General features: G+C 38.0%; 2 protein-coding genes across 2 annotated transcripts in view; both read left to right on the top strand.

Moving 5' to 3' along the window:
* Positions 1-9,547, top strand: part of LOC137402552 (protocadherin-19-like) — a 39,189-nt gene extending 29,642 nt beyond the window's left edge. The window contains exons 13-17 of the mRNA XM_068089055.1: positions 1,697-1,881; positions 6,711-6,862; positions 7,658-7,787; positions 7,982-8,128; positions 8,875-9,547. Coding sequence (XP_067945156.1) covers positions 1,697-1,881; positions 6,711-6,862; positions 7,658-7,787; positions 7,982-8,128; positions 8,875-9,532 — 1,272 coding nt within the window. The 3' untranslated portion in view covers positions 9,533-9,547. The remainder of the gene's footprint in view (positions 1-1,696; positions 1,882-6,710; positions 6,863-7,657; positions 7,788-7,981; positions 8,129-8,874) is intronic.
* Positions 9,548-19,373: 9,826 nt separating this feature from the next.
* Positions 19,374-21,750, top strand: LOC137401404 (transcription factor Sox-14-like). Its single transcript, XM_068087737.1, has 3 exons — positions 19,374-19,736; positions 20,595-20,722; positions 20,868-21,750. Exons 1-3 carry the CDS (start codon positions 19,678-19,680, stop codon positions 21,278-21,280), a joined length of 600 nt encoding a protein of 199 aa, XP_067943838.1. The 5' UTR covers positions 19,374-19,677; the 3' UTR covers positions 21,281-21,750.
* The last annotated feature ends 1,421 nt before the right edge of the window (positions 21,751-23,171 follow it).

Raw genomic sequence — 23,171 nt, 5'->3', positions numbered from 1 at the left:
TCCTATAGCAGAATTCTATTAGAGATGACATTCAAATAACGGTTAGGCTTATTTTATGACTAGCTGGTCAGAAATTTGGAAAAAATCAATTTAGCCTTTTTACTGGAGAATCGATGCTACTGTCACCAATATTTCCACACTCCTTGGGCAGAAGGTCAGACTGAGTTAAACAAGGAAGTACTGTGAGTGAAGCAGATTATATTGATACAATTATTACTTATTTCAATGGTTTTGCTTTTAAATTTTTGATAAAGAACTGAAAAACTCAGGAATTACATAAATGACTTGAATATGCCGCAACAATGGTGGCTGTTATGTTTTACACTTTTCCTGAAGAGTATTCTCATAATTTATTTAAAGATTTTAAAGTCTTCAGAGCTGGTTGTAAACTCATGAACGAATCTGAAGGCATTGGATCAGATTTAGACATTAGTGACCTCGAATCGGAGTGTGGTTTTGATGATTGTAATGATCGATCTTCTCAGGCACAGTCACTAAAATGGTAAAACCATGGTGACCTTGACAACAACAACAAAAAGGGCTTTGATGTTAATGTAATCGAGTCATTGCTAGTACGATTTTGTAAAAAATTCACTACTGATCCCTTTCTAAGATGGGTTCGTAAAAATCCACAAATGTCAAAGTGATGGTCAAATAGAGGTGATGTTCAAATAAAAGCTGGTGCTGTATTTTCAACACCTCTCTTATAGCACCATTCTGTTAGAGGTGGTGTTCAAATAGAGGTTTGACAGTTTGATGGTATCTAAGCTTAATGACCAGCCTAGCAAAATCTTTCGTGCTTTATGCTGCGGATATTAATTTCTGCTTTATTTTAAAATAACTCTACAATTCACTTCGTTAGCAGTCAATAGAACATTTATTCATGACTGTTTGACCTGTGACGAAGTTGTCTACTCATTGCAAAACTCCTTGTGAAAAGACAACTTTATGTATGTTAACAAACATGTGTGGCAAACATTACGATACGCATTTAATTCTGTATATAACTTTAGCTTTGGTGTAAGCAGAGTGTAAGATGGAATAAGTTTGCAATAAAACAATGATTTTGATTTTTATTCTGCGATAGGCACCAAATATGTGCAATTATATATGAAGTTGTCTTCTCACTATTAGCTTTGCTATAAATAGAAAACTTCACCGTGTTCAATTTTATTGATTAACCTTAATAAATAAATATGATCTTCAGTGCAAATTAATTTTTATGGAGATATTCTAATAAACAATGTTAGATCTATAAAACATACCAACTTCATTTCAGCATGTTTTAATTTATAGATTAGAAAGCAACTAAATGTTTTGATGCATGACTTTCTAGAAAATAAGAGCATGTAAAACTTCAGTTGATAATGGTTGATTGAATAGACAATGGTTGATTGAATAGATAATGGTTGATTGAATAGATATTGGTTGATTGAATAGACAATGGGTGATTGAATAGATAATGGTTGATTGAATAGATAATGATTGATTGAATAGACAATGGGTGATTGAATAGACAATGGGTGATTGAATAGATAATGGTTGACTGAATAGATATTGGTTGATTGAATAGACAATGGGTGATTGAATAGACAATGGTTGATTGAATAGACAATGGTTGATTGAATAGAAGGAAGCAGCAGTAGAACTTACCAATATAAGATACAGCCTTCAATCTCTCGACTTTTTCTTGTAGAATGATGAGGTGGAAGTTACCGTGAATGTCCTTAATGAGAATGATAATGAGCCGGCGTTTGAGCAGAGCACTTATGCCTTTTTCCTTCCGTACACTGAGCAAGGGTTTGTGGGTAAGGTGCATGCTACAGATGACGATGAACCTGATCGAAGTCCTACTTACAAATTGTTGCCGTCAGAATTCAGGTACCTTTCATGAAATGTAATTTATTGCGATGTCAAGTTTAAACAGGAGGCTAAAAACCTTTGAGTATGCACCAAATAAGCTGTATATGTAAACTAGAAAATATTACAAAATGAAGCTTTCTAGCATGAAAATGAGAAGTAGCATGTAATGTTCTCACGATGTGTTCTCATGCTATGTTCTCATGATGCCTTCTTATGCTGTGTTCTCATGCTACATGTATGTTCTCATGATGCCTTTTTATGCTATGTTCTCATGCTATGTTATCAAGCAATGTTTTCATGCTACGCTTTTATCATGCTGTTTTTCATGCTGTACTTCTCATGTTGTGTTCTCATGTTGTGTTCTCATGCGGTTTTGTCATGTTGTGTTGTGCTATGTTCTCATGATATGTTTTCATGCTAGGTTCCTGGGCTGTGTTGACATGCTGTGTTCTAATCCAATGTTCTCATGCTGCCAACTTAATGCTTAAGTAATAGTTCATTGGTAGTTGCAAAAACTCTTAGTTCAGTAAGTTAAGAAATGTTGAAGTAAGGAAGATGTGTAATGTAAATGTTTTGACGAGGTTGTAGTTAAACCCAGTTTATTTCAAAAGAATAATCCTAGATGCTCTATCACCATATTTGTGCTCTACTCTGTGAGCTTTATAGAAAAAAACATTTAGGCATGTCTTGCAATTGGCCTGTTAGTCTATGATATAATTTATAATCAAGAAAACTAGAGACTTCTGTACTTACTAATAGCTCCCCCTTAATCTATGATGAAGGGTTCAGTTGTTTTCTCGGACAGTTACAAATTAATCATACTAGATTTGTTTTGCCTTTTTTTGCCTGCTGCTTCAGGATGGCACGTTAGAGCTCCCATTTAGCTGCGCATCAGCCAACAAATGTTTACCTCTGAGCATACAATAGTTTTATAAATATATATAGCTTTTCAGAGCAGATGACAACCAAGGGTATAACTGAAGCAAAAAAAATTGTAGTCAGTTTGCACAAAAAATACATAAAATATTGGATGCAAACTTACCTCTGTCATGCTTTTTAAAAAAGGCTGTGTACGGCAATGCTTAGAAAAGGCTATCCAATAACAAAGCTGTATGAGATAGTGTAAAGGACAGTACGTCGACTCAGTTTAGAACTTTAGACCAACTAAGCGTGCCTCAGGACAGCCTGACTCAGGCCAGCTCGGCACAGCTAAGGACAACCTGGGCTAGCTCGGTCCGGTCATACATAAAGAGGCAGGGCTTTTTAGCAAAGGCTCATGTGAAAGAGACAGGCAAGATGGGAAGGATCGCAGTCCAGTTGCGCTTGCTTTTAAACTGTTGAATGTCTTATTCTATGGTTATAAGAATAGCAAATACATCTATTGAACTCAAAGTGTGTTGAGTACTTTTGCATGTGAAGCTGGTAAAAGTGACAGCCCAAATCCTTTACTTAGGTGGGAGCAATGGGATTGCCAATCCCAGTCCATCTCCAACCTCCACATCAGGGCTCAGACTGGAAGCACTTTACCCTGCCTTAAAAGTAGCAACGGGAAAAAACCCATGAACCTCGAAGTAAGTTCTGCTTAAAAGGTGGCAGCACGAAACCGGAGCTACTACAAGAGGTTGCCTTAAAAATGGCAGCTTCACAGACAGCAAGACACGCTAGAGACCTGCCTTAAAAGTGGCAGAAGCCTACTCTAGATTCCTTGCAGATAGAATGGCAAACAGATGAGTCAGGAGTGCCGACCCAGACACAGGTTATTGATGCCAAGATCTCGAAAACGAGCATGACAGTTTAAAACTTCTCAATACACTGAGACTGAGAATGTAGAGTACTTTATTATTTGTTTTTAAGAGGTAGCTAAGGCCAATCGATGGACAGCAGGCGCAATCTGCTGTATTTAACAGAAGCATTGAGTGACCAGGCCAACAACTGTGAACGGGCTAAGAACACTGGCATCGTATTTGATGCCCTCAGGGCCCAGTTCAGACTATCTACTTGGCAGGCCCAGAGTGAGCTCAGTACTCTGCAATGAAGTGAACAAACAACTCTTTCAATCATGCTATGGAGGTGGAAAGATTGGTCTGTATTGTCTACAAACGCATATATGGCTATGGACAATATGGCTATGGAGGCATATTGCAACTCACTCGACAACCTCTCTTTGCCACGACATCTTTTGGCAACGCCAACACCCAAGCTGGCAGACGTTGTATTGGTTGGTAATGACTATCTCCAGATAATGGAGAGCGCCAGCCTGCCGGCCCTTCCCTCCAGTCTGTCAAAGAAGGGCTTTTCAGTCAGGTGATGTCAGCAGAGACCGATGTCATTGGCCCACTAGACCAGTTGATCCAGGCACTCATCAAAAAAATGGAGCAGCTCCAATAGCAAGGCCAGTTCCTGAAAGAAGAGAAGCACTCTCAGGCCATCCTGTGCTAGGGCGTGGTAGACAGAGTTCCGTTACACCTTGGAGTGCCAGTCCGATCTGAAACATGGCATTACAGACAATCTGCGTAGGCAAAGCTGTGAGGCCTGCCCTCAATGCAAAAGCCTCGAGCAGAGGGATAAAAGCCCATCCAAGATGAAATTGGCCAAAAGAAACAGATACGGTCAATCACGCGGATACCGACTAGTTGCCTGGACGAGACTCCCATCTCAAGCAAAACAAGATTAAACCTGGGCAACTTCGCATGTCTTGAAACACTAATCTCTAGCTAGGACGAGACTGCCACCTTAAACGTGGGAGAATTGAACCGGGGCACTGACGGTGGGTTTGTGAAACTGTTCCTTCTAACAGCCAATTTAGAGACACAAGAAAGCTCAACATTCATTGCAGCATGATTGACCGCTGGCGAAGTTAGCCAAAAAGGCGAACTGGCAAAGCTACATGTACAGGCCACGAGCCATGAGCCTATGACCACCATGTACTGAGTCTTTGCCACTGGAGGTGAAGTATCGGCAGAGCAGCTGGACATCCTAAACTACATGTGGCAACTTTTCCGAATCCGGCCAGATGGAGTACTGGAAACTTGGGCGGTCTTCAAAACCATCTAAGATGTTGCACGATCTGCCCTGCAGCCCTTCGGAGGCAACAAATGAGTGTTGGTACTCACTGACCACTTCACTTGGTGGCAGAGTGCCCTGGCCCTGTCGGACACCACAGCACCGGTTGTCACAAGAGCACTCGATGAGAGTGTGTTCTGCTACCCGGGATTATTGCAACAGGTCCTCATTGACCAGGGAACACAGTTTGAAAGCCAGCTAATAGTTGAACTGTGCTAACCCTGGAATGTGGAAAAAACGTGCACTACTCCGTATCACCTACTGTAACAGGCCAATGGGATGGCAGAGAGTAATAACCGTTGCCTAGGGACTTGCTAGAAGCATTACTGCTCGCTCAAGGAAAGGACGAGTGGAACACAATGCATCCCCAGCTGATGAAGGCATACCGAGGCATTCCTACTCCGTAACTGGAGAGACAGAAAATATGCTGATGCTGCATTGCAGAAGTGGAGGTTGCCAGACCAGCTGGAGAATTACCCAATATCGGCTGAGTTCTTCCCAATTTGTCAGGATGCAGTAAGAGTTCAGAAGAGACTTGAAACCATGCGCGATGTCCTACAGCAGAACCAAATGAAAATCCGACATGAGGACAGGGGAGAGTTCCATCTATATGCACCAGGCAACCGGGTCTGGCTCACAAACAAACACAGTTAAAGGGGAGACAACTCCAAACTGCAGACAATATTCGTGAGGCTATACCGAATTCTTAAAGCTTAGACCAACCATATGTACTTAGCAGAGAGGCAGGGACAATCTTCCATACAGAGTGAGGCAAGAATGAAACCCTACCAGGCTTGCCCAAAAAAGCTGAGACAAGCCCTAGCTACATTAGAGATTAGGAAAAGCTCTAATATGAAGGGAGCCAGATCAAACCAACCAGAAAAAAGTCTTCCAGAGCTTCCACAGATGCAGGTAGTATTCCAGCCATTTGTCCCCACAGATCTGGAAATGTCAACTGAAGAAAACACACCAAAAAACGCCCGGAGGTTGACTTCTCCAAGGAAGCTGATAGAACAGATAAAAACTCTGCCCGAGATGCCCATGGTTAAGCCAATCCGACACAATCTTAGGCTGGCTGAGTCACTAAGAAGCCAGACTAATATAGAGACTCAGTGTGCCTCACATTTGAGGAAAATACACAGATGGATTGTCGAACAGATCCGCCAATGGAGAGGATAGTGTGAAGGACGGTACTTCAACTCAGTTTAGGCCAACTCAGTGAGACTCAGGATAGCCTAACTCAGGGCCGCTTGGCACAATTCAGGACAGACTGGCGCCAAATTGGCTCAGGTCATGCATAAAGAGGCAGGGTCTCCTAACAAAAACTCGCATAAAAGAAATAGGCAAAGCGAGAAAGATCAGAGCTCATTTGCGCTTGCTCATGAATTGTTAAATGTCTTATTCTATGATCATAATCATAGTAAATGCATGTATTAAACTCAATGCGTACTGAATTATTCTGGTATGTACAGCTGGTAAAGGAGACAGCACAAATTCTTTACAATATGACTGATAAAGGCTGTCTAACAGCTGCAGAGCAACATTACAGCAAGCTGATCAATAGCAATAGCGCAATAGCATAAAGTTACGATTAGAAAAGGTTGATAAATAGAAGGGCTGTATAATGTGATGAATAGCACAACTGATCAGAGAAGTCAACTCTCTGTTTTTTGAATTTCATGTATCCTTGAGGCCAAGTGAATTTCTAAGACAATGTAGCTATCCTTATATCTTGGGCTACTTTTTAAGGCAACTTTCAAGTGGGCATTGTCTTCTTTTTGTAGTTCCTTATTTACAATCAATGATGCGGGATGCGTAACTTTAGCCAGCCATAAAACTCTTTACACCAGAGACTCCTACACCATTGTTGTAGAGGCTTCCGATCATGGAAAACCTTCTCGAACATCTAATGTGGTGCTTAGCGTGACACTGATAGGTAGGTGTGGCTAAAACAGTGATGTCAACTCGGGATGACATATATGGAAAGAACATGTTAGATTTTAGTTTTTGTTTCAACACGTATTTCTGTGAATCGTTTACTACTTGCGGCTTAAATAGTTAGAATGGATTAACAAACTGGCTGATGTAAAACTTACATCCGTGGTCTGTGACTTTTTAGAACAAGTAAACCAGCTGACTGACACTATATATAAACCAGTTGACTGACACCATATATAATATATAAACCAGCTGACTGAGACCATATATAATATATAAACCAGCTGACTGACACTATATATAATATATAAACCAGCTGACTGACACTATATATAATATATAGACCAGCTGACTGACACCATATATAATATATAAACTAGCTGACTGACACTATATATAATATATAAACCAGCTGACTAACACCATGTATAATATATAAACTAGCTGACTGACACTATATATAAACCAGTTGACTGACACCATATACAATATATAAACCAACTGACTGACACTATATATAAACCAGTTGACTGGCACTACATATAATATATAAACCAGCTGACTGACGCTATATATAGTATATAAACCAGTTGACTGACACTATATATAATATATAAACCAGCTGACTGAGACCATATATAATATATAAACTAGCTGACTGACACCATATCTAATATATAAACCAGCTGACTGACACTATATATAATATTTATACCAGTTGACTGACACCATATATAATATATAAATCAGCTGACGGACACTATAAATAATATATAAATGTGTCTTTAAGCAGGTGTCACTTCATCAGCTATCACAGATGAAGAAAACAGTTCTGAAAACAAGCTATTTGGCTATATTGTAATTGGCTCAGCGAGTCTAGCTTTGGCAGCTATAATGGGAGTTATCATCTTTTGCATCAGCAGGTATGAACTCTGCTGCTCAGTGAGTTTCTCATAACTTGAAGGACATGAAAGACAAATGTCTGTCAAATTAATTTTCAGAAAAACAGCACGAATGTTGTAGGTTGCATTGCCAATACAATTGCAAAATATATTTATTATCAAATAGTAGGCATCCATGTTATAGGTTACTTGGCAGCAAAATATTTTTTCTACAGAAAAGTGCAACGTAAGAATCAAAGAACACAGAATAAAGAATTAAGCTATGGTGGCGGACCACAAGATGACCAAGTATATATACCTTTATCCCTAGAGAGACACAGAGATAGCAGCTCTCTTGGACTAATGTCTGTGATAAATGGAAGGTGAGTCAAATTTTAATGTTGAAGTTTGATTCACATAAGATTGAACTGTGGTCTCACTTGGAGTTGTGGTCTCATTTGGAATTTGGGTCTCATTTGGAATAGGACAACGCTTTTGATTAGCCCTTTTTGACCAAATTATTTCACCATTTAACTTTGTAAACATTTTTTTTGTTCAAATTATTTTCAAAAAGCTTTTCCTTGCCGAATACACTAATTAGATAACTATTTTAGTGTGTTCCGGGTTTTCATTGATAGCCATCACATATCATTACATTGAGTATAATATATGATCTCATTAGGTATAACATATAATCTCTTTGACACAAGATCTTATTGTGTATAACATATGATTTCTACGAGTATAACATATGATCTCTATGAGTATAACATATGATCTCATTGAGGTTGAAACATGATCTCTTTAAGTATAACACATAGTTTCATTGATTATAACTACACAAAACCTTTATAGAGCAAGGATTGCATTTTTGCGTTAAATCCTAGAATTTTATTTCTACTAAAACAGATCTTATACTATAGATGTCTGTAGCAGACTGACTTAAAATTCAACTCCCTAAAGAAACTGTAGTCTCATGTCGGCTGAGTCTTAGACCTTTGACCATCATATGTTCACTAATCAGGGGAAGCAGTTCAGCATTAAACTTTCAACTTATAAATTAACCTAGAAATAGGCTGAATTTTTACTCTTTGCATTTGACTAGTCTAGTCATGATGAATGCTTACAGGCATGAAAACACCTACAGAAATATGTCTGACCTGAGCCATGATGAGAAATATCGCACAATTTTAAAATCTAGTCAAAGCACATTGGCGGACCAAACAGAAACGAGAGTTTTACTGTCTCAAAGGCTATACGAGCCAGTGAAGACCGGCACAAGTATGAGCAGTGATTGCAGAAACTCCTCTGGTTTTGAATCCTTATCTACTTCAACTCACCATAGGAGTCTCTCAGATTCTGCTGCCATTTCTTGCATTTCCCCAGCGAGTGAACGATGTACCTTCATTGCTTCATATCTAGATGAGAACAAGAAAAATACTGACAGAGAAACTAACTATAGCTGCGATGAGCATAATTGTTTAGAGGCCCCTGAGGAGTTTCGAGGTCGGCGAACGAGCACGGCCTCCAACACTTCAGACTATGGCAGCAACACTGGAACAGCAGACTGTAACTTCAACTCAAACTCAAACAAGTCTAACATACCAGAAGATAGCTTGCTTCCAAAAGGGTCTATTACCTACAGTGGCCTTGGGTCTTTGGGCCAGCAGTCAGCAGAAATGATGGTTATTAACTCCACCGATGCTCGCTGCAAGATTACTGCTGACTTATTAAGTAAATCAGCTCATAAGAAACCGTTTAGTACTTTTCATGGAGATGTTGTTTAAAATCATTATGCTTTTGCAGCCTTTGCTTTCTGTATGTTTGTGTTGTCAGATATGCAAAGTAAAAACTATAGAGCAATTCACTGGTGCTCAAGATAAGCTCCTCTCTGGACTGGGTAGATGAACGCTCAATCCATGAGAATTATAATACTGAGCAAACAAGTGTTGGTAAAATATGTACAAATGTATTATATTTTCTTACAAAATAGATTCAACAATACACCATATAATACAATACACCATATATTACAATACAAAACGGCATATAATACAGTACACTGTGGTACATAACTATTTGGATAAGAAAAAACACTTTTAATTAAGGAATTAAAACATTATAACCATAGGATGTTTATGTAAAAGTTTATTATAAACATAGGATGTTCATGTAAAGGTTTATTATAAACATAGGATGTTTGTGTAAAGGTTTATTATAAACAAAGGCCATTCATGTAAAGGTTTATTATAAACGTAGGATGTCCGTGTAAAGGGTTATTATAAACAAAGGCCGTTCATGTAAAGGTTTATTATAAACATAGGATGTTTGTGTAAAGGTTTATTATAAAAAAGGCCGTTCATGTAAAGGTTTATTATAAACATAGGATGTTCATGTAAAGGTTTATTATAAACATAAGAGATCCATGTAAAGGTTTATTATAAGCATACCTTCCTCATTGCTTCAATATCCTACAAAATGTTGTCAAAGCAGAAATCCTTTCAGTGGTTCCTTTCAGTATTTCCTTTTCAGTGTTTCCTTTCAGTGTTTGCTTTGCTACTAAAAGATTGGTCAAGCAGACTGTCTTTAACTTCTTTTTGTGACATTGGTAGGCTTGGAACTACAAAAATTAGATACTAACAGATGTGAATTCATCGTTCTACTATCTTGACAATATCTCATCATAGTCATAACATCATCTACAACATACTGTCTCATCATACTAGTAACATCATCTACAACATACAGTCTCATCATAGTAGTAACTTATTTTACATTCTACAGTCTGATCATAGTAAAACCATCACTCAGCATTACTCAGTGAATCCCAGGAGTAGTAGGTAGGAATATGCTACTATTGAGAAACATGTTTGATCAGAGGTATTTATTGTAGGTAGCAGCGCACTAGTAGGGAACATGTATGATCAGATGCATCCAGCAGAGTTGAGAGCACACTCTTAGTAAGGAACATGTATGATCAGATGCATCTAACAGAGTTGAGAGCACATTACTAGTAGGGAACATTTATGATCAGATGCATCTAGCAGAGTTGAGAACACACTACTAGTAGGGAACAAATATGATCAGATGCAACTAACAGAGTTGAGAGGACACTACTAGTAGGGAACATGTATGATCAGATGCATCTAACAGAGTTGAGAGCACACTACTAGTAGGGAACATGTATGATCAGATGCAACTAACAGAGTTGAGAGCACACTACTAGTAGGGAACATGCATGATCAGATGCATCTAGCAGAGTTGAGAGCACACTACTAGTAGGGAACATGTATGATCAGATGCAACTAACAGAGTTGAGAGCACACTACTAGGACGAAACACGCATGCTCAAAGGCATCTAGCAGAAGCAAAAGCTTGTTACTAGTAGGGAACATTTATGATCAGATGCATCTATAAGTGAGAAGAAATTAATCAGTGATCAATAGTAAACAGCTAAAAGGAAAGTTGAATTAAGTAGCTTTTGAGGAGACTAACCTAAACATAGGCTCACGAGTTTCACAACAAGACTTTTTAGCTAGTTGTAGTTCATAAACCATACTATTGTGAAACATCCCATCTCTCTTTCTGTCTCTCTCTCCCTTTCTACCAAACTTTGCACACCAGCAACTGTCAGTACTGCAAAATTGTGTGCACTTGCATTTTATGGTGCAAAATTCATTGCACCATAAAATGCAAGTGCATTTTTATATACCTTTATTGCTGATACTTGCGTGCCTGTTACACCTGTCACACTCGGTTTTACTGTCTATATTTTACATATGTAGGGTGAAACTTAGCATGATGTTGAATTTATTTATTTCTACAAGTGTGGTCTAAATTTTCAGCAGTTATTCTCTCCATATTGAATGGGGATAAAGGTGTTACAACTCTGGTCTTTTATCTTTAACTTCGCTAATTTAAAATCTAGAGAATTAGTATCAAGATGGATTGGCATCTATTTTAACTTTCAAATGGTCTTCTGGCTGTTTGACTTACCTGTTTCTTATGTTTTCAAGTTCTAGAAAAACAAAACGTTTATAGCAGCTTCTGCTCCCTCTCTTTTTTTTTACCTCTACTTCTTCAAAAGCCTACTAACTCTTCAATATATGGCTAGTGACACACATAAGGCTAGTGACACATATAAGGCTAGATACACATATAAGGCTAGAGGCACACATAAGGCTAGAGACACACATATGGCTAGAGACACACATAAGGCTAGATACACACATATGGCTAGAGACGCACCTAAGGCTATAAATACATATAAGGCTAGTGACACACATAAAACTAGAGATACACATATGGCTAGAGACACACATATGGCTAAATACACATAAGGCTAGATACACACATAAGGCTGGATACACATATGGCTAGAGACACACAATAAGACTAGAGACACACATAAGGCTAGAGACACACATAAGGCTAGAGACACACATAAGGCTAGAGACACCCATAAGACTAGAGACACACATAAGGCTAGATACACACATAAGGCTAGAGACACACATATGGCTAGAGACATACATAAGGCTAGAGACAGACACAAGGTTAGATACACCCATAAGACTAGAGACACACATAATGCTAGATACACATATGGCTAGAGACACACATAAGGCTAGAGATACACAGAGGGCTTAAAAAAGATTCAAAGCATCTCGAAGCATAAACTAAGGAAAACCTTTTAGAACTGATTCACAAAACCCAAAGACTAGCTTGTAAGCAAAGTCTGTACCTAGATAGCTCTGTTGATAGTCTGTACCTACACTGTAGATAGCTCTGTACCTACACTGTTGAAAGTCTGTACCTAGATAGCTCTGTTGCATCATAATACAGTAGAAACAGAGAACATTGATTCTTTTTGTGATGATTAAGGAACTGAACAGAGATAATCCGTTTTCTCAATTACACAATAGTTTCGAAATCTGTTGTCACACTCATGGCGGTTTCATACCAAGTGTAATATACTAGTGTTATTTTATTTGTTGCTTAGCATTAATGAATAATACTAATTAATGTTCTGTGTTTTGTCTCTTTTGCCTGCGCGCCTTCAATGATTTGGCACATTTTTTCCTCAAATGGTTTGTCATAATTTGCGCCTGAATTCTACAACGAAAAGTAAGCCATGCGGGTAGCGGGGTATACAGGGTTTATTCTAACATCGTAAGTAGAGCATCACAAAGATTCCGGTCTATCGAATGCAAATCATGGATTATCTGTGGAAAGCATGTTTAGCATTAAATGTTGGCAATAGCTTGTCTTAATGGAGGTCAGGTGATTTACACTTGGACGGGCAGCTGCAAGCGCATCTGTGTAAGTGATCAGGTATAATTAATCACTCTCATACTGTCAAGGATATTGTGCCAAATAGAGCAGATCTCCATTACCAACATTGTGAATTAACAATTAATACATACATTGTAGTTAAGGCTTTTAGGACAGTCGAACTACTCGTGAAGTACTAAATAGGTCACTACTCAAGTATTGTCACTTACTGAAACGTACTAAATAGGTCACTACTTAAATACTATCACTTGCTCAAACCGGCACTAATTAGGTCACCGCTTAAGTTTTGTCACTTACTCAAACAGGGACTAAATAGGTCACTACTCAAATACTGTCACTTACTGAAACAGGTACTGACTAGGTCACTACTCAAGTACTGCCATTTTCTTAAACAGGTACTAATTAGGTCCCTACTCAAATGCTGTCATTTACTGTATTAAAAAGCTAAGGAAATAGGTTAAGAGTTGTTTTTCCATAGAAATGCACCAAAAGTAACAATCAGATCAAATCATGTATGCAGGAGATTTTTCAAGAAGAGGTAGATATTTTTGGCTATAGGTAGAACTATACAGGTAGTCATTTTACGACCGCGTTTGGTTCCAGCCAGCCGGTCGTAAGTCGATTCGGACGTAGGCCCTAAGTCTATTTTGTTTATTTGGTCAATTCTGATCTAACTTAAATGAATTTAGCTTACTAAACACATACTTGAAGGAAGTTTTAGTATGTATTTTAGTAAACTTCAAACTTTGAACTAAAATTTCATCATTGATCTCTTTGTTAATCCGTTTTTACCATAACAGATAATACTGAACTCGCAATGACGAGCAACATATATCTCTTAATATCGTATATAACCAGTACACAAATCGACAAATTTTAATTTTGAAATAATTTATTGTTACTATGGTGTGGCAGGAAAAGTTTGCACCAACGAAAAAATAACGACAAAGCTTGACGAAAATAGCAAAAAACAGTTTGCGCTACACCTTGCGCTGAACTGCCTGACCTTCCCGCAGACGTGGTCATAAAGTCGGGTAGTCATATGCTGCATAGGTTGTAAGTCAACGACTACCTGTATCTGGTCCTTTTTTAACTGACAGCGATCTCTCATTCAGTCAACAACAATCTCTTTTCCTTTATTTTCTGTAAATATATTTCCCTCTGATAGTAATCATTTTCTCTCCACATCAGGCCTCCATGTTCACTTTTCCCTACACCGTTTCCTTCTTCACTGTCACACAGAGTTCAGCTAGACCTGCCTACCAGGTTCCTACTCTTTTTACAATGAACATTACCAAGGGCAATATTTCTTACATAGTTTGTTTGAAGTTTCTCTTCCTGCTCAATTTTGAGGTTTTTACCTTTTTTCCATTAAGTATTGGGTACTGGAACAAATTATTTGGTGAATATCTTGTGATGTAACCATATCTTTGACACGCAAGTTTTGGTAGCGTTTCAGCTACTTTACGCATAATCACTTTATGTAAGTCAGTTTTTGTTCTAAAAGTCTATTCTTTTCATCTACAGCCACCTGCAGTTTTAGCTTTCATCCATCATTGCCTCTGTTCTACCTACACATTCCTACTAGCCGGTTCTGATTCATAGATGACATGTTGTGCACGGACTCTGGCTGCTAGTTTGTTACAGACTGCCAGTTCTATTTTCGTTTAGATTGGCTGTAAAAAGGCAAAATGATGGAAAAAAATGGGAATCACAATCAGCGTCAGAAACTAGTAAGTAAAAGCTTAGTTCTGTAAAAAAAAATAGAACTGCAAGCTTACACTTGATAAATACAAAAGAGATGTGCCTCAAGAGTCTTGGTTTATAGAGAGTCTAAGTCTCAAGTCTCAAATCTATTCAGTACCCAAAACGAAAAAATCTAGAGAATGTTGTTTGAACTGTTTTGATGAAGTTGTGAGACATTTGAATATCAATGTTAGACTGTACGAGCAAAAATTAAAAACATTTTGATTGTAATTATATTATTTGCTGCCAGAAGTTTGTCATCAGCAAATAAAGCGCGTTATTAAAGAACTATAGGATGATGAAATGATATAGAACAAGAATTAGCTGGCCACCTCTAAAAAGAGTAAATCATCTTATTATTAGTTTTTACTCATATTTGGTCTTTATTTGTCCGTCAAACACGTGACAATAAAATGATTTCAGGCTGCAAAAAGGTATCGCAGTAGCCTTTTCAAAATACACAAGATGGAAACTGAAACATAGATCGGCTTATCATTGAATTACTTGCACTGGTTATTTGACTCCGTGTTCTTTTTAGTTGACTTTTGTTTTTACTTCATTAAAATCTACAAAATACAGACTTTTGCTAACCAATTGCATGCTAAAAACAAAAACAATGCCATATAAAGCTATTAGCCCGCAAGGCTAAATCTTTTAGTTTGAGTTCCTAAACAGTTTACCTCAGAATCAGCTGACTTAGCTGACCATCATGACTACACTAGTCTACTACTGAACCTAGTCTACCACTGAACATAGACTACCACTGAACCTAGTCTACCACTGAACCTAGTCTACTACTGAACCTAGTCTACCACTGAACATAGTCTACTACTGAACATAGTCTACCACTGAACCTAGTCTACCACTGAACCTAGTCTACTACTGAACATAGACTACCACTGAACCTAGTCTACCACTGAACCTAGTCTACTACTGAACCTAGTCTACCACTGAACCTAGTCTACCACTGAACCTAGTCTACCACTGAACATAGACTACCACTGAACCTAGTCTACCACTGAACCTAGTCTACTACTGAACCTAGTCTACCACTGAACCTAGTCTACCACTGAGCCTAGTCTACCACTGAACCTAGTCTACTACTGAACCTAGTCTACCACTGAACATAGTCTACCACTGAACCTAGTCTACCACTGAACCTATTCTACCACTGAACATAGTCTACTACTGAACATAGTCTACCACTGAACCTAGTCTACCACTGAACCTAGTCTACCACTGAGCCTAGTCTACAACTGAACCTAGTCTACCACTGAGCCTAGTCTACCACTGAACCTAATCTACCACTGAACCTAGTCTACCACTGAACATAGTCTACCACTGAGCCTTGTCTACCACTGAACCTAGTCTACCACTGAACCTAGTCTACCACTGAGCCTAGTCTACCACTGAACGTAGTCTACCACTGCGCCTTGTCTACCACTGAACCTAGTCTACCACTGAACCTTGTCTACCACTGAACCTAGTCTACCACTGAGCCTTGTCTACCACTGAACCTAGTCTACCACTGAGCCTTGTCTACCACTGAACCTAGTCTACCACTGAACATAGTCTACTACTGAACATAGTCTACCACTGAACCTAGTCTACCACTGAACCTAGTCTATCACTGAACCAAATTGAACCTTGATTGCGTAATTTTTGTACAGCAAACAATCAGCAGATCACACTATTTTATCTTGATCCTAATGTTTTTGAGTATCAGTCGATTTAAAAGCTGAGCACAATAACTTTTTGCTGATGTCTATGTCTATGCAACTGTCACCCTTGCTGCGAATTTATACCTGTAAGAGCTAATTCGTTTGCATTTCCTTGTTTTTGAAGTTGCTATTGCAGTTACTAACTGCCATTTTTACCATAAATTTGAGTAAGAATTCTTTCTCCGCCACAGACTGACAAAACTAGAAGTGTTTATGTATCTCCTTAGGCAGTTATGGGATATTTTCTTATGCTTATCATTATTATTCTAGAATTTTCTTATTGAAAAAATCCGGAGTCAAAAAAAACAGGCTCTCTGAAATGGCAGACGCCATTTACATGATTAATATGCTTTTTACGTTTCTAGACATTTCTCCAAATTTTTTCTATGCTCTATGCTATGGTGTTATTTTGAGCAATTATTAATATGATTAATAATAATACAATACCAATTTATAACAAAACAATAACAATCTATAATAATACAATAATTTAATTAATATTGTATTACAGTGTAGTATATTATAAAATACTATATTAGGTTATATTAGTTGGCAGCTGGAGGTCAAGACTCCATGTTTAGACTCTTAATTAGTAACCTAATAGGTAACGCCATCATGATACCAAAGCCAAGCTGAAGGGTTTGCAACAGAAACGCAAAAGGCTTCAAAGATGTGAATAAATATTTATGACGAGCGTTGTCACTCATGACAGACGCATGCCAAAAAGAATATAATGTATAATATTACATTATATACTATACATGTATTTGGCGACATAGTCACAATATAATATAATTCTAGGCTTCAACGGTGTTATAAGTACCTATGCACTCCAACACTTTATAAAGCAAACCTTTACACAAGAAATGTTATGACACTGCATTCATAATGCAGCTTTCCAAGTCTAACCATAAGCATATCACTGTGTATTAACATAATCAGACCTTCAAAGCTATTAATTTCAGTAGTTTTTGCGTCAAACAGCCAATCAAGCACAAGATTGAAAATTCAGGTTGCTTCCTCCGACTGACATCACTAATAGTGTAGGATGTTGATATCACTTGGATCCCAACTATGTGAATCATCAAAACTTTATTATGCCTTAAAAATATTCTAATAGCGGTGACAGAGTCCTTGATTACCACACAGGTGCTTCAAATAAAGCTGTCAATAGAGAGATCACAGTATTGCTCCACAGTCAGACACTATCTGATTTTCCAGTTGAATATTTGTTTGTGATATTTGATAACACTTTTGGACAATCATCAAGCTTTTTGATGTTACATTGGTAACATCAACCTTCTGTGTGTTACTTTGGTAACATCAACCTTCTGAGTGTTACTTTGGTAACATCAACCTTCTGTGTGTTACTTTGGTAACATCAACTTTCTGAGTGTTACTTTGATAACATCGACCTTCTGAATGTTACTTCAGTAACAACAACCTTCTGAGTACTACTTTGGCAACATCAACCTTCTGAAGGTTACATTGTTAACATCAACCTTCTGTGTGTTACTTTGGTAACATCAACCTTCTGAGTGTTACATTGGTAACATCAACCTTCTGAGTGTTGCTTTGGTAACATCAACCTTCTGAGTGTTACATTGATAACATCAACCTTCTGAGTGTTACATTGGTAACATCAACCTTCTGAGTGTTACTTTGGTAACATCAACCTTCCCAGTGTTACTTTGGTAACATCAACCTTCCCAGTGTTACATTGGTAACATCAACCTTCTGAGTGTTACTTTGGTAACATCAACCTTCCCAGTGTTACTTTGGTAACATCAACCTTCTGAGTGTTACTTTGGTAACATCAACCTTCTGAGTGTTACATTGGTAACCTTCTGAGTGTTACATTGGTAACATCAACCTTCTGAGTGTTACTTTGGTAACATCAACCTTCTGAGTGTTACTTTGGTAACATCAACCTTCCCAGTGCTAGTTTAGCAATATCAACCTTCTGAATATTATGTCTCTATACATATCTTATATCCCTATACATACCTATATCCCTATAAACATCCTATACATGAGTCGTTGTTTACTCATATGAAGGCTTACTATTTACTACACGATTGCTTTCCTAGAAGACCATTTCATTTTATTTGACCTTGACTTGATGCTGCCAGTGATTGTATGCTGCTGTTGGTCAGTTTCTATTGCAAATTTACAATGCGCATCTCACTAGGCGTTATAATCTATAAACAGGTTGTTTGCTGGTAACTAGCAGGATAGCTTACCTGTTACAATTGGATATATATATATATATATATATATATATATATATTATATATTGAAGAATGTAAAACGTGATACAAATAATTGAGAAAATATTATTCTGAGTTTTTAATAAATAAAACCTATGCATTGGAGTACTGCTCTGAAAAGGAGTGATGCATTTGTTGCCAATATACTTTGAAGACGTATACTTAGGAAGGATAACTCTTAAGCAGAGTAATACTTTTTGCTGTGGTACTAGTACTAAATCTCCATTTAATGTCTGGTACATTTAAACAGCAGCTGCACAACCTGTTAATGCACAAATATGGGCTAAGAGAGTGATTGGCTTGTAGCTATTAGCAACTATGAGCTCATCGTGTTCTTTTTCAGGAGGCGTTTTACAAAGGATTTGTCTCAGCTAGCTAACGCCCAATGTAGTGTTTACACACATGAAACCAAACTTCTAGCTATAATCCCTCTACAATCCTTTTCTTCATAGTCAATCAAGCGTACCATTTGCTATCACTCTCGACACATCTTTTCTCCGATTAGCCAATCTTTTGTCCTAAATAAAAGGCCATCACCAATTGGACGGTTCTATCTGGCGTATACTAATGTGATATATAATGCGAAGTAAAGCATTTGCAGTTAGTAAACATTAGAGAAGCGACCTTGACACACCCTGGTCTTCGGGGTGACTAGAACTAGACTAGTGAGTTGCTCTGCACATCTGCTGCCTTCAAACGGATTTCTGCTGCTCCTGTTATATGATATAATATTAAATAAGAACTTAACGAAGCTTCACGGCTGAAACCTACATTACAAGTACTCTCATTCAACTATCACCAGAACTCTATCACCAGAACTCTATCTCCAGAACTCTATCACCAGAACTCTATCCCCAGAACTCTATCTCCAGATATTAGCTAAACGACGACTTTGCCAGAATGATGTCACCAAGCAGAGAAGAACACATTAAAAGACCCATGAATGCATTTATGGTCTGGTAAGTTAACCTTTTAACCTTTTTGTGGCATCAACTCGTCATATGCACCATGCTACCTAAGTTGCTTTTGATCCTTGCAACAAATTTTGCTATGACACAAATTATTCTCAAAATTCTTCAAACAATTTTAGAACATTTCAAACCATAAAAACTTCTAATATATTTTTCCATTAAATAACAGAAAACTGTTTGATCTAAAATGGCATTCATGAAACTTGCTCTTCATATTCGGAACAACTCACAAAGAAGGAAAGTGCAGCCTTAGCAACAAGCTGCTATTAGGATGGTAAACTGATGCTTTTCATTTGTGTGGTTCCCGTAAGCGTGGTTAGTAAGCACTGCCAACAGGAAGGTGTGGTACAAGAAAAATTGCCTGGCACTGAACGGTACCTACAGAAAGCATTAATCACACCGCAACTCTCCCACTGTTCTACCACCTAATTCTATTCCCTGCATTTCACTAAAGCCATTGTCATTTGATGGCATAGATGACAAAGCGAACTATTGGTTGCCATGGCAACGCCTTATCGCAATACAGGATCTATTGTACTGCGCATAGATTTGAAGTGATTCCTCTTATGGTAATGTCTCTTAGCACCTGGCTTTGAGAATACAGATTGTGTTGTCATGGCAGCAGATATTAATCATCTTGTTTTTCAATTTTTGAGAAATGCGCTGGATGTGCTAATCCTATCTGTCGCAAGAACTGATTAGAGAGAGCTATTCGGTGCCATCACAAAAAGATTTATTTGTTTGCTAAGTATTTAAAAAACATTAGGTTATAGACATATCTAACGAGCGCGAGTGTACTTAAAACCGCAGGCGAGCAGAGCGCTAATTCTCTTTAATGCTTTTCAGGTCTCGCGCTCAACGACGAAAGATGGCGCAAGACAACCCCAAGATGCACAATTCCGAGATCAGCAAAAGGCTTGGAGCCGACTGGAAGACTCTCACAGACCTAGAGAAGAGGCCCTTCATTGATGAGGGTAAGCTATCATGGTTATTTCTTGCTGTGGAACAATTTGATTTGATATTGATTTGAGATTGATTTGATTTGATTTGAGATTGATTTGATTTGAGATTGTTCCTGTAGAAAGATTGATGTTTGTACTGTCACCATTACCATTACAGCTAAGAGACTAAGAGCGCAACACATGTCAGACCACCCAGAATACAAATACCGGCCAAGACGCAAGCCAAAGTCACTCCTCAAGCCGAAGGACACCAAATATTCATCAGCCTACCCCATGATGCTTCCGACTTCTTTTTCTTTCCCTACGTCTATCTCACCCCCTGCTATCGACCCAATTGCAATGGAGAAAATGCGCGCAGCGCTTCTCTCGACAGCGCCTGTCAGCTTCTATGACATCGCAAAGTTGGCTTTGCCTACTAGCGCTGACTCACTAGCTAGCCTGACTGGCTCCGGTCTTTACAACCCATACAATGGACTATCATACATGCCTTCTTACCAAGAGCTTCAACGGCAGTACATGATGCTCAAGGAGACAGACCTGTACAGGCCCTTAGCTGGAATAGCTCACTAAACCCTCTTTAATATACGCTAACTCGAGTCAGTTATTATGATTCCAGATTATTTTTGCTTACTTTTTTCTCATGACGCAATGCCAAATTGGCTTGCTACTAACTCTTTGCAAGAGCATCTCTCATGCTCCTGAGAAGTTAACGATCCACATTCTGTGGAGATACAGATTTCAACTTGCCCTCTGTAATCGAGGAAATATTTTTTTAGTGAGAAAATCAACATTAGACAAGAGTTTTACAATCAAACGTGTTTATATTTTTGCTAAAATGCTAGCTTGTATATATGTAGCGTTTTGTTTGTAGTAGTGCAGAATATGATGACCATCCATAAAAACTCTGCAATAATATTTACTTTAAATAATGAGTGAAACATTTTGTTGTTTTTTAAACAAGCCAATGCAGTACCATCTTTCTGTTAACCTTTTTAAACAATAAAATTTTGATGAAGGTAATAAAAGAAGTATTCAATGTATTCAACTGTATGCTTATACCTGCTGTGCATCTAACTTTGACTTCACAGACCAAACTGTATGTTTATACCTGCTGTGTATCTAACCTTGACTTCAAGAACCAAAGTGTATGCTTTTACCTGATGCGCATCTAACCTTGACTTCAAGAACCAAACTGTATGTTTATACCTGCTGTGCATCTAACTTTGACTTCAAGAACCAAACTGTATGGTTATACCTGTTGTGCATCTAACTTTGACTTCAAGAACCAAACTGTATGTTTTTACATGCTGTGCATCTAACTTTGACTTCAAGAATCAAGCTGTATGTTTTTACCTGTTGTGCATCTAACCTTGACATCAAGAACCAAACTGTATGTTTATACTTGGTGTGCATCTAACCTTGACTTCAAGATCCAGAAGGATAAATCCTCCTGCGTGAACAGTCTGAGCTAGTAGTGAACTTGCAACTTTGTAGCTTATATCTTGAAGTTGACTAATGAAATTACCTTTCAAATTTTTTGAGTGTTGTTATGAAGACAATTAGAGCTAAGGTAAGGCTTTGTTAAAAAAGTAGAAAAAGAACTTGCTCAATCTCCACCGAAAAGCTCAGAGTTCCTAAAACAGGGCATCGTGTGATTGCAGCTTCATTCAACTAACTCTCTATGCAGCAGTATATGACGTCTTTTATCTGAGCTGCGAGCCTTTACCATTTGGAAATATCATGGTTTCAAGTAATGTTGGTCCTTCGGATGCTGCTAGCAGTTCTGCATCTGCTAAAACAGCTATATATGTCACACTTCCACACGTCATCATTTAGTTTTAACGCTTGTCAATTTCTATATCCCTAAACTAACTAATCTGCCTGAAGTGTTGACATCATACAATATTGGTTATCTCTAAACAACGCCAACCTTAAACAAGGCATGGGGCTCATCAGTTTTGTGTGATAGGAGCCAAAGTTAGTAGAGAAACTGTTCCTGCCACAGGATTCCATAGGAACAGTAATATAAGCAAGCTCTTTATGTGTGTATTACAAGTTGTGAAATGCCACATCAAAGGTACCAATTTATCAGGTGCTGCCACACCATTCGAGGCAGAGCAGCATATCAAGAGCAAGAAGAAAAGCTGTATCTCACCAAAGTCATTACCATAGCAAACACTGTGCCATACAACCAGTAGTAGCAAACAAGCAGAACCAAACCAGACAACAACTTTGCTGAGAATTCTGTCATTCTAATAATTTCCTTATCTAATATGGCTGAATGTCCATAACAAAAACTTCATAATTCGGTTTTCCTAAAGAGCTTATCATACGTAAATCGTGAGCTTTAAGAGAAGGTATTAGCGGTGAGCCTTCTCAGCGTATTTTCATTTTCACCGTGTCATGCGACACAGATTATCACAGCTGTTTTTTGCAAATAAAAACTTTTGTTAAGATTATG

Source organism: Watersipora subatra, chromosome 8 (assembly GCF_963576615.1).
Source record: "Watersipora subatra chromosome 8, tzWatSuba1.1, whole genome shotgun sequence".
In the NCBI taxonomy this organism is placed as follows: Eukaryota; Metazoa; Bryozoa; class Gymnolaemata; order Cheilostomatida; family Watersiporidae; genus Watersipora; species Watersipora subatra.
This window is presented reverse-complemented; position numbering and strand designations above follow the sequence as displayed.